General features: G+C 44.8%; 1 protein-coding gene across 3 annotated transcripts in view; it reads right to left on the reverse strand.

The window, feature by feature from the left end:
- Positions 1–694: 694 nt before the first annotated feature.
- The window catches only part of xylb (xylulokinase homolog (H. influenzae)), a 283379-nt gene continuing 270602 nt past the window's right edge, over positions 695–13471 (reverse strand). For all 3 annotated transcript variants that reach the window (XM_059971798.1, XM_059971796.1, XM_059971797.1), the window contains one exon: positions 695–3559. In XM_059971798.1, coding sequence (XP_059827781.1) covers positions 3482–3559 — 78 coding nt within the window. In that variant the 3' untranslated portion in view covers positions 695–3481. The remainder of the gene's footprint in view (positions 3560–13471) is intronic.

Here is a 13471-nt window from a genome sequence, read left to right on the forward strand (position 1 = left end):
TTTTCTCCTAATTTTCTTTGATGGCAGTGCACCTGGTTTTCATCAAGACCTGCAGCATAAGAACCCCGGCTTTGCACCCACTAGTTGCCAGATCGTTGGCTTTGCCAGTGTGATTATTAACATTTCCCGGCAGCTTAGGACTGTGTGTTCTAAGTTTTGCTTCAGTACCGAGATTTACCTGTGCAACTCTGTCTCTCCGTGTCAAGATAAGGAGTTCAAGTTTACTCCAGTACCCAGGTTTACCTGCGTAACTCTGTCTCTCCATGCTAAGAAGAGTTTTGTCTGCTGCTTCCCTTTCTACGCTGTGTCAAGATAAGTTCTGCCTGCCTCCTGCTTTCTTGCACTCCCTCCTGTTTGCCGTTCAACACTCACACCCACGTCTGCATCCTAACTCGATAACCTTGCCTGTGTCTTGCGTTTGGGTTCCCCACTTTTGTTGCAACACCTAGATTTGCCCACTACAGGAAACATACTCTCCACATCCACTCTACCCAGGCCTTTCAATATTTCATAGGTTTCAATGAGATCCCTCCCTCATTCTTCTAACCTCCAGCGCAAACAGGCCCAGCCTATTGTCCTTCTTGATAGCCACATCGGTTTCCTGCAGAACTCAAATAGACGGACACCATTCTTGACCACACAACCCTGCCAAAGGAGGAAAGAAGCAACATTGCCGAAGCAAAGTCACAATATCAGCATTATTAATCACCAAAGCGACTTTATTGTAATTATCCCATGACTTCATCAAACTAATGAGTGTGATGAATTAATATAATGACAACATCTCAGTGCATTACAGTATGTGACAATTCATTGTAATATGCCTTCAGTAAGTAGATAAGTGTAGCTGGCCATTCATTGTAGTGTTATTTTAACAGCAGCTTCTTAACACACACAGAATTTAATTGTGGTGAAGCATTTGGAAAATGCACTGTGAGACCTTGTAGCAAAATTGTAACAGATTGGTATCTGCTTGGAGGGCATTTGTCAAGTAATGTTGACTGAACTAGGATTTGATTTTGATGAACATGGTCATTTGTAAATTGCAACCAAAACTAGAAATGTGTTCTGTATTGGTGTAGAAATGCGACCAGTTCATTAATGGAGATTTATCACACACACTCCCTTTGTCCAATCCATCACTCCCTCCACCTTCTTACAATTTAAGCAAATTCATCTTCTCTCTTTTCCAGATACAGCGAAGGGTCGTTGACTCGGGACAATCTTTCACTCAGATTTAATTCTTCCTAAGACCTCAAGACTAAAAATTCCTCTCTTTGTTTCTGCCTTTCCTCCAATAATAATACCTAAACTTAGGGTGACTTGAACACTGAGGCTCCAAAATATCACCAGCTATTCCAATCTCCTTTGTTACATCAATGGTTGAATACTGGAATCCATGCTCCCTTACTATCAGCCTTTGAGTGTGTTTATATGTACTGGTTTATGTAAGGTATACGGGTCTGGCTGAATATGGTGTTTGTGGTGGATATGAGGGGTGTGTGATAGAGTTGTGTATGCATGGGGGTGGGCGTGTGCACACACGTGTATGAGGAGGATGTGTAGTGGATACTGGAGATGCGCGTGTGTGAGAGACTATGTGGGTGAGGGCAAGCGTGAGGGTGAAGGTGTATGTGAATGACTGTGTGTGTGTGTGTGTGTGTGTGTGTGTGTGAGAGAGAGAGAGAGAGAGAGAGAGCGAGAGCGTTGGGGGTGTAGGTTTAATGCTGAAATGAAGAGATGAATGAAACATCACTAGAACAATTACAGAGAATTTGATAAAAAATACAGCACTAAAAGAGGCCATATGGCCTAATACACTCAATGAGTCATTCTTGGCATTGAGCTATGTGTTAATTAGTTACACCATTCTTAGCTATATGTAACAGCTGGATATTTTTACTGTTTATTACAACATTATAATGCCATTGCATTTACACTTGGCACAAAAAAGCTACAGGAATTTCATCAAGAAAATCATGTGGTCTGAGTATCTTGGGGTTGGATTCTCTAATAACTACAAATAATGTCAATAATAATTACATTTTAAATCAAACAACTATAAATAAATTACCAAAGTGGCTATGAGGAGTACAATTATGTGGGTGACACTTCGTAACTGCTGAACAGGTTAGTGGGAGACCAGGGGAATATGGACACACTGGTGAGATGAGCAGGCATGTGGCTAAAGTAAGGTGCTGCACTCTGTGGAGACAACATGGACAGATGCTGCAATCTAAACAAAATTATTTTGAAAAGGATGCAAAAGCAAAAGGAGAAAAGGGAATAGCATTTTTAGAGGAGATAAGGTGAAAAGAGGAATAGTTGAAATAGCCATGGGAATCAGTAGGTTTATAAAAAATGTCGGTTGACAGTTTGTCTCCAGAGATGGAAACAGAGAGATCAAGAAAGGGTTGGGATGGGTCAGAAATGGTCCAAGTGAACTAAAGGACAGGGTGGAAGTTAGAGGCAAAGTAGATAAAATTGACAAGCTCAGCATAGGTGCATGAAGTCTTACTGATGCAGTCGTCAATGTAGCACTGAAAGAGTTGGAGATTATAACCGGGAAAGGCTTCAGTCATGGACTGTTCCACATAGCAGATGGTGTGCCCGTAGCCAGCTCTTGAGCTTGGAGAAAGTGGGAGGCGACAAAGGAAAATTTGTTCAGGGTTAGAACCAGTTCTGCCAGACAGAGGAATGTGGTGGTGGAGTGGAACTGGTTCTCTGTCAAGAAAGAAGCGGAGGTCTTTGAAGCCATCTTGATGGGGCATAGAAGTGTATTGGGACTGAACATCCATGGTGAAGATGAGGCGGCCAGAACTAGTGGGGGAAGGGGTGACCAGGGATCCAGGCTGGAGCTGGAGCTAGAGGTCATGGGTTAAGAGTGAAGGGTGAAATGCTTAAGGGGGTCATGAGAGGGAACATGAGCTGCCAACAAAAATGGTGGGTGCTGGTTTGATTTCAACATTTGAGAGAAATTTGGATACGAGGGGTGTGAAGGGCTATGATCCAGGTGTGGGCTGGATGAGCTGAAAGGCCTGTTGTTGTGCTCTAGTGCTCCATGATTCCATTCTAAAGCATCATGTAAGATTTTGGCTACTTCTCTACGGTTAGGATTCCACTATGGAGAGGTCATAGAAATAGAATATCAGTGTGGTTCCAGACTGAGATACAGGTATTTGGTGAAACAAGTAAAAATTGGGATTGTTCTCCCAACTGCACAGAAGGTGAAGCTGGGATCTGATGAAGGAGCTCAGAGTAGAGAGAACTGTTTTCTCTTGTAAGCCCTAGTCTTTAGAGAAGAAATTTCTTCACACTAAGTTTTAGAGTACACTACCTGTATGTTGGAGCTGGATTCCACTGGAATGAATTTTGAGTGTAAAAGAGGGAACATTTGTACAGAACTCATTAAAGGAGCTGGTATCAGCATGACAAATTGAAAGCCTCATTTGCTTGAAGAATCGAAGGGGTGCATCCCAGATTAGTCCTTCATTGTGTAGGCGCTACTCTGCACCAACTTTTCCAGCTCCTGATAGCGTGACAGGATTGGACGATATATCTGGAATGGAAACAATCAAGAAAGAACCAATGCTAGGAAATCTGCATGACCGCGGATGCTTTTCACGTCATTTGCCATTTACAAGTTACATTGCTGTTTATAAACTGCACAGTAGTGTAGCATGTTACAGCACCAGTGACCCCAGTTCAATACAAGCCACTGCCTGTAAGGAGTTTGTACGTTCTCCCCGTGACTGCCTGGGCTTCCTCTGGGTGCTCCACTTTCCCCCCACAGTCTAAAGACACACCAGTTAGTAAGGGCTTGCAAGTTGTTGGCAAGCTGAAAGCACAACACCACTTATGGCCTGTCCCTAGCACATCCTCAGACTGTGCTGGTCGATAACACAAAGAACAGTTGCACTGCATGCTTCAATTTCTCAATGTACATGTCACAAATAAAGCTAATCTTTAAAAAAAAACTTCTCATATTTCACAAAGTTACGATCAGAACACGACTGTGGCAATATTGTTTGGTGCCAGCCTCTAACTCAGACAGCTCAAGATCTGACTCAACTGTTGATTCTGTTTTCATCACCCTTACAGGCAACAGCAGGTTCCAAACCTCAGCCTCCTGCTGCAAGAAAATGGTTCCTGTATCATTTGCCCACTGTTGTGTGAGCCACGCCCTTTTGTCATGCTCTAGTTATGTTGCAGCCGCCCAGGAGAGGAGATGCCAAGGCAATGTGGGAGAGGGAGAGGTCTCTGAGTGTGCGCTGGAATCCATACTGAGTCAACCCACGGAAGGCTGCTGGACCAGACAACGTCCCTGGTAGAGTGCTCAGAGGATGTGCAGAACAGCTAGCAGATGTTCTCACTGACATCTTCAACATCTCCCTGAGCAGCGCCACCACCATCGTCCCCGTGCCGAAGAAGTCTTCAGTGTCCTGCCTAAATGACTACCGTCCCATTGCACTCACATCCATCATCATGAAGCGTTTTGAGAGACTCATCATGAGGCATATCAAGACCCTGCTACCCCCTCACTGGACCCCCTGCAGTCTGCGTACCGTCCCAACCGCTCAACAGACGACACCATTGCCATCACCCTCCACCTGGCCCTAACCCACCTGGACAAAAAAGACACATTCATTCCAAAGCTGTTCATAGACTTCAGTTCAGCAGTCAACACAATAATCCCTCAGAAACTGACTGGAAAGCTGAGCCTACTGGGCCTGAACACCCCGCTCTGCAACTGGATCCTAGATTTCCTGACTGGGAGACCTCAGTCGGTCCGGATTGGGAGCAGCATCTCCAACACCATCAACACCCAGGGCTTTGTGATCAGTCCACTGCTGTTCACTCTGCTGACCCATGACAGTGCTGCAACACACAGCTCGAACCACATCAAGTTTACCGATGACACGACCATGGTGGGTCTCACCAGCAAGAATGGCGAGTCAGCTTACAGAGAGGAGGTGCAGCGGCTAACAGACTGGAGCAGAGCCAATAACCTGTCTCTTAATGTGAACAAAAGAGATGGTTGTTGACTTCAGGAGGGCACGGAACGACCACTCCCCGCTGAACATCAACGGCTCCTCGGTAGAGATCGTTAAGAGTACCAAATTTCTTGGTGTTCACCTGGCGGAGAATCTCACCTGGTCTCTCAATACCAGTTCCATAGCAAAGAAAGCCCAACAGCGTCTCTACTTTTTGTGAAGGCTGAGAAAAGTCCATCTCCCACCCCTCATCCTCATCAAATTCTACAGGGGTTGTATTGAGAGCATCCTGAGCAGCTGCATCACTGCCTGATTCGGAAATTGCACCATCTCAGATTGCAAGACCCTGCAGCGGATAGTGAGGTCAGCTGAGAAGATCATTGGGGTCTCTCTTCCTGCCATCACGGACATTTACACTACACGCTGCATCCGCAAAGGAAACAGCATGATGAAGGACCCCACACACCCCTCATACAAACTCTTCTCCCTCTTGCCATCTAGGAAAAGGCTCTGAAGCATTTGGGCTCTCACGACCAGACTAGGTAACAGTTTCTTCCCCCAGACTATCAGACTTCTCAATACTCAGAACCTGGACTGACACCTTACTGCCCTATTGTCCTGTTTATTATTTATTGTAATGCCTGTACTGCACTGTGTCATGTAACACCATGGTCCTGAAAAACGCTGTCTCATTTTTACTATGTACTGTACCAGCAGTTATGGTTGAAATGATAATAGAAGTGACTTGACTTTTGAGTTAGGGGCTGGCCCCTGCCATTAATGCTGTTCTCCAGTGTTTGCTCGGTGAAAGGCAAGCTGGCGCAGGAAAACATAACATATGCCAACAACCTACAGGCTGTGCCACTCAGATACTTGGACTATACTCACCTTGGCCCCGGAGGAATGCTCTCTCGTTCGCCTGTACTCATGTACAGTATGGTTGAATGATAACTAATCTTGACCTTGTACTGAATCTCTGCTTCTTGCTCCCAGTCTTGGGGTTGGTCAATGGAGTTACTGACATGGGTGGTCTGTGTTGGTCATTTATTTGAGATACAGCATGGAACAGGCCCTTCTGCCTAATCACGGGGCAACTTCCAATGACCAATTAATCTATCAAGTGATACATCTTTGGACTGAGAGGAAACCAGAACATCTGGGGGAATGGTTCACCATGGTCAGGGTGAACCATAAGGAGCACAAGCAGTGACAGGAATTGAACCCCGGTAGACGGTACTGTAAAGTGTTGTGTTGCCTCACCGTGCTGCCTCTTTTGGTGAGTCTGTGGCCGTTTTTCATGGAGATTGAATCAGGTACATCATGGCAATGAACAGTCAGAAGATATCACTTCTATTTTTGCTTAAGGCTTAAAAGCAGTAAAGTATCTGTAGCATGGGTATGCTCTGGTGCAAGGGTTCCCAAACTGGAGTCCACGGACCCTTTGGTTAATGGTAGGGGTCCATGGCATAAAAAAAGATTGGGAACCCCTGCTCCAGAGGGCTAATTAGAATCTTAGAGATGCATGGCATAGATACAGGCCCTTCAGCCCAACTGCTGCATGCCAGCTGTATTGTCCAGCAAACTAGTCCCACCCACCCACATTAAACCTAGAGTTTTCTAAATGTCTCCTATCCATATACTTACCTTGATGGCTTTTAAGTGTTGCTAATGCACCCGCCTCAACCACTAATTAACCAACATTTAGCAGGATGAATGCTCTTCCTAAGGTGGACTGATTGGCATGGTAATTTGTCAGAAAGGTAATTACTTTTTAACAAAACTCTCATACTCTGCATAAATTGCATAGATGGTTCATTTCAAACATATATTTCAAAGAAGTAAATTAATTTATGAAACATCAGATCAGGAAGCAGCCCATATTTGTACAAAATTAAGTTTCATTCATCAGCAAAAGTCACAAGGCAAATTAGTAAAAGAATGTGGCCAGGAATTATTAGTGTCTGACTTTCTGTGACATTAGTATCCTCCATGTACAGCGTGTAGGAAGAGGGATGATTAGAGTGTGAGACTGTCACAGTCTGATGAGTGATTCATCCTCTTGCTAGTAAATCTGTAAGCTTCAATATTAATCTCTAAAAATATATGATACATGGATTCATTTTTTCATCATGTCCAATAACTGGAATAGGTATTAATGAAAGATTTAACAAAACCTATGGGAAAAATGAAATTACTCTGAACCGACTGCCTGGAAGGTACTGCTGGCATTACAATAAGCCGGTGCCTTAGCCCACAGTCATGAGTGTGGAGGAGTGTACTCCAATGTGTAGTTGTCACACATTGTAAAACTACTGGCAGATGAAGCAGTTTATTGGCGCTACATGTCGATTTAATGGATTATCTTTACTGGGATTATTAATGTCAGCAGAATTGATCTTTACATTTTATTTGTTCTGAAGATCTGAGCACAGTTACCTTTATTGTTCATTCCCAGATGCTTTCCCATTAGAACAACACAGCAACTTGCAGCAGTCCTTCAGTGAACATCAGCGTCAAATGCTTTCTGCAAGTCTTGAATTATTTCTTAACTGCGTTGAGGTATGTTTCTTTCCGTGAGAGGCCAATGGAATTAATGGGCAGTGGAATGTCTCTGCAATTATTTACCTATTTAGGGATACTGCACGGAACAGGCCCTTCTGGCCCAACGAGCCCTGCTGCCCAGCAATCCACCTATTTAACACTAGCCTGATCACAGGTCAATTTACAATGACAAAATAACCTACTAACCAGTATGTCTTTTGAACGTGGGAGGAAACCCACACAGTCACGGGGAGGACAGACAAACAGTGTCGGAATTGAACTCTGATGCCCTGAGCAGTAGTAGAGTCACGCTAACCAATACGCTGCCTTGCTGCCCTCTACACTACCAGGACACACAGGCTGTTCTATACTGGCTCATTCTTAACCAGTCCACTCTACACTGACCCATCCATCTGGCTGACTCTCTTCTCAATTCAGCTACAATTGGGAAAAGGCAATAAATGCTAACTTTGCTATTAATATCTACAATTCATGAATGAAACCAGAACAATCCTGGACAAAGCTATCTACTCTCTTGACTGGTACTCCACTACTTCCCCTATCCAGCTCTACGTTGTGACAGTAATGTGCTTCTGCTACTGTGGCAGGAGGCCAAGCTGGAAGGTGAATGGAAACGGGCCATTCGGCCCATCACATGCATACTAAACAGTGGGCACCCATTTGTATTAATTCTATCTCCCAGCAGGGTGCATGGGGTGCATGGTGCCTTCAGCCCTCCACGTTGTGCCAACCCATATAATCCTTAAAAAAAAGTACTAAACCCACACTACCCCATAACCCTCTATTTTTCTTTCATCCATGTGCCTGTCCAAGAGGCTCTTAAATACCCCTAATGTTTTAGCCTCCACCACCATCCCTGGCAATTCATCCAAGGCACTCACAACCCTCTGCACCCTCTCCATAGCTTCCACATCCTTCCTATAATGAGGTGACTGGAATTGAACACAATACTCTTAAGTGCGGTCTCACCAGAGATTTTTAGAGTTGTAGAGGTGTCCAGGATTGGGTAGAGTCTCTGGTAAAGGGGTATATTGTGTCCATGCCGGGGCAACCCACTCATCTTTGAGCCATACTCGTCTCTCACCTGTGGCTCCGAGTAACTTGGCATGCGATAGTGGCCATATCCCAGTACAAAGCCTCGACAGGCAGGCTAAAGCAGGTGAGAGTTGACCCTCAGCCTAATATCCCAGTGAAGCAGGGACACATCTGTCCCAGCATGTAGAGTCAGCTCTAGTGGACAGTGAGATCCAGCAGCCAGGACGGTGGATCTGCAACACTTGGTGGAGAGCGAAGGCATGACGAGACACAGAAGAAGTTATGGCCATCCACTGCAACCAAGGAAGACCCCAGTTGTGATGGCTACTCATACCACCAGACCCAGATTTCAGAGAGTGGGAATGCCCCAGTGCAATGGCTTCTCCACTTTAAAAGTTCTCCCACACAGGTTTCTTCTGTCATCACCAGACAGGACAGAGAACCAATCATCACCCAGCACTTGGACATAGTCTTCTCTACCAGGTGATTCAAGTGCTCATCTAGAGGCATCTTAAATGCTGTCATCGACTTTGTTTCTATCACTCCCGCTAGAAATGTATTCCAAATATTCACCACTAAACGAACTATCGCTGCTTAAAAACCGACGGAAACAACAGTTTGTGGTTGGAAGGGCCCATGGAGAAAACCTTGGAGAAGGCGTGCATGAAGATCAGGATTACAAGTGCGTTTAAGGAAACAGGGTTTTAAACTCCCTATACTGATGATCTTGCTGGCGAACATGCAGTTTCTGGTGAATATAATTGATGATCTCAGAGCCAGGGTGCTGAATCAGAGGGACATTAGGACCACGTGTATCCTTTGTTTCACAGAATCCTGGTTAACCCCTTCCATACTGGAGGCAGCAATTCAGATCAACAGGTTTACTATACACTGTCAGGACAGATCTATAGAGTCTCTCAAAAGCAGAGGTGGGGGTGAATGCTTCATGATCAACTTTATTTGGTGCACAAATATATCAGTGCTGACCCAATTCTGCTCACCAGACCTGGAATATCCAGCAGTTAAGTGCTGTCCTTTTTACCTAGCATGGGAATTCTCTGGGGTCATTCTGGTTGCAGTTTACATTCCACCTCAGGCCAATGTCAAGCAGGCTTTAGATGATCTGAGCAATGGGATCAACATGCACAAATCAGCGCACCTTAATGCCTTCACCATCATTTTGGAAGATTTTAACCAGGCCAGTCTGAAAAAAATCACTAAGCAATTACCATCAACAGATCGCTTGCAATACCAAAGGAAACAACACACTGGACCATTACTACACCACCATCAAGCGTGCCTACCGTGCTATTCTACATCCTCACTTCAAGAAGTCTGATCAAGTAGCTGTATTTCTACTCCCGAGTATAGGCAGAGACAGAGGACTGCAGTGCCAGTAGTGAGGACCAAGAAGGTTTGGACAAGGGAAACACAGGAGCGCCTAAAGGACTGTTTCAAATCAGTGGACTGGACTGTATTCAGGGATTCATCTTCGAACCTGGATGAGTATGCTGCATTTGTTACCGACTTTATTAAAACCTGTGTGGATGAGTGTGTGCCTACAAAGACTTATTGTACATTCCCAAACAAAAAGCTGTGGATGAACCAGGAGGTACATTGTCTGCTGAAGGCTGGATCTGTGGCATTCAAGTCTGGCAACCCAGGCCTGTACCAGAAAACCAGGTATGATTTGCAGAGGGCTATTTCAAGGGTGAAGGGACAATTCTGAATGAGGTTGGAGACAATATCAGATGCCCGGAAATTCTGGCAGGGTCTGCAAGACATTACTTCCTACAAAGTGAAACCCAATATTATGAATGGCAGTGATGTTTCACTACCAGATGAACTCAACATCTTCTATGCCCACTTTGAAAGGGGGAACACAACTACCGCTGTGAAGATCCCTGCTGCATCTGATGACCCTGTGATCTCTGTCTCAGAGGCTGATGTTAGACTGTCTTTAAAGAGAGTGAACCCTCGCAAGGCAGAATGTGCCAATGGAGTACCTGGTAAGGCTCTGAAAACCTGTGCCAACCAACTAGCGGGAGTAGGACATTTTCAACCTCTCAATGCTATGGCCAGTAGTTCCCACTTGCTTCAAAAAGGTAACAGTTATACCAGTGCCAAAGAAGAACAATGTGGGCTGCCTAAACAACTATCGTCTGGTAGCACTCACATCGACAGTGATGAAATGCTTTGAGAGGTTAGTCATGACTAGACTGAACTCCTGCTTCAGCAAGGACCTGGACCCATTGCAATTTGCCTATCGCCACAATAGGTCAACAGCAGATGCAATCTGAATGGCTCTCCTCACGGCTTTAGGCCATCTGGGCAATACAAACACCTATGTCAGGATGCTGTTCATCGACTATAGCTCAGCATTTAATACCATCATTCCCACAATCCGAATTGAGATGTTGCAGAACCTGGGCCTCTGTACCTCTCTCTGCAATTGGATCCTCAACTTCCTAACCAGAAGACCACAGTCTGTGCAGATTGGTGATAACATATCCTCCTCCCTGACGATCAACACCGGCACACCTCAGGGGTGTGTGCTTAGCCCACTGCTCTACTCTCTGTATACACATGACTGTGTGGCTAGGCATAGCTCAAATACTATCTATAAATTTGCTGATGATACAACCATTGTTGGTCGAATCTCAGGTGGTGATAAAAGGGCATATAGGAGTGAGATATGCCAACTAGTGGAATGGTGCCGCAGCAACAATCTGGCACTCAACATCAGTAAGTAGGACTAAAGGGCTGATTGTGGATTTCAGGAAGGGTAAAACGAAGGAACACATACCAATCCTCATAGAGGGATCAGAGGTGGAGAGAGTGGTCCTTGGTGTCAAGATCTCTGAGGAGCTAACCTCATCCCAACATATTGATGTAGTCCTAAAGAAGGCAAGACAGCAGCTATACTTTATTAGAAGCTTGAAGCCATCTGGCATGTCAACAAATAGGCTCAAAAACTTCTATAGTTGTACCATGGAGAGCATTCTGATGGGCTACATCACTACCTGGTATGGAAGGGCTACTGCACAGGACCAAAACAAGCTGCAGAAGGTTGTAAATCTAGTCAGCTCCATCTTGGACACTAGCCTGCAAAGCATCCAGGACATCTTTAGGGAGCAGTGTCTCAGAAAGGCAGAGTCCATTATTAAAGACCTCCAGCACCCAGGGCATGCCCCTTTCTCACTGTTACCATCAGGTAGGAGGTACAGAAGCCTGAAGGCACACACTCAGCGATGTTGGAACAGCTTCTTCCCCTCTGCCATCTGATTCCTGAATGGACTTTAAAGCTTTGGACACTACCTCACTTTTTTGAATATATAGTATTTCTGTTTTTGCACATTTTTAATAATCTATTCAATATATGTAATTGACTTAACTGTTTATGTATTATTATGTTTTATTTTATTTTTTATTATTTTCTCTCTCTCTGCTAGATTATGTATTGCATTGAACTGCTGCTGCTAGGTTAACTAATTTCACGTCACATGCCAGTGATAATAAACCTGATTCCGATTCTCTTGGGTTGAGAAAAGACCCCTTCAGATCCCTTCTAAAGCTCTTAACCCTTATCCTAAACCCATATCTTCTAGCTTCATCCACCTCTAATATCAGCAAATCTTTTCCAGCAGTCAATCTTATCCATAATCCTCATATTATATATCTCTATCGCATCCCCTCTTAATCTCCTCTGCCAGACCCAGCATGCCGTCATAACTGAAACATTCCACCCCAGGCAACATCGAAGGCACTAGATGCTGGAACCTGCAACAACAAACAACCTGCTGGAGGAACTCAGTGTGTCAACCAGTCCTGATGCAGGCTTTTGACCCTTAATAATCTGATGAACCTCTGCATTCATTCCAGCACCATCACATCTTTCCTGTCATGTGGTGATCAGAACTACTTGTAGCATTCTAGATGAGGCCTGACCATGACTTGTGTAGTTGGAGACAAGCATTGCTCTTGCATTCAATGCCCTACTGAATCCCATATTCCTTCTTAACCATGTCATCTCACCCGAACCGCCATGTTCAGGGATCTTTGAACTTGTATAAAGTTCAAAGTAAACTTATTATCAAAGTGTATATATGTCACCATATACCAAGGTCCCTAGGACTCTACTGTTCACAAAATATATTCTCACCTCACTAGTACTCCAAAATGCATCACCTTGTATTTATCAGGATTAAACTCCATCTTTCCATTTCTCAGTCCACCTTTAACCTAAGACTGCCTTCCACATTATCAATAACTCCACCACTTTCTGTGTGTATTGATTAGTATGGGTGGTCACTTCAATTGAGCATTATACCCTCCTAAGGGCTTTGTCTACTTCTTTCATGGAGAACACTTGTGTATGACCTTGCTTAACATGGGAAGGCTGATGCAGGGGCGGTCACCACACACTCGTTGGCAGATCGGGGTCAGAGTCCAGAGGCGTGGAGTACAAGGCAACTTGGGACCCTTCTCCGCTGCAGCCTTCCTACGCCTTTACTGCCATTGTGATGTGACATCACCTTTCGCCAACTCCATCAGTGGGGCCCTGGTTGGATCACTCTTATCTGGAACCCTACCCTTGATCTTACTGCCATGGCTGACCCTAAACTGCAGACGGCATCACTCTAGGGATCACAGGAGCTGATGAGCCTTTCTACCACGAAAAGGTGACGATCCTCAGAAAAGAACCTTATTGATTACATCTTGCGCATCCACATCCAAACCATCAACGTTTATAGCAAGCAGTAAGTGGCTCAACGCCGATCTCCTTGGAGCACTGCTAGCCACTAGCCTCCTCACCATCACTCTCAGTCCCCAGTCGCCATACCAGGTTCTTTTGGTCAGAACTGAAAGGAGCAGCACGG

The sequence above is a fragment of the Hypanus sabinus genome, chromosome 6 (genome assembly GCF_030144855.1).
Source record: "Hypanus sabinus isolate sHypSab1 chromosome 6, sHypSab1.hap1, whole genome shotgun sequence".
NCBI classification, from domain to species: Eukaryota; Metazoa; Chordata; class Chondrichthyes; order Myliobatiformes; family Dasyatidae; genus Hypanus; species Hypanus sabinus.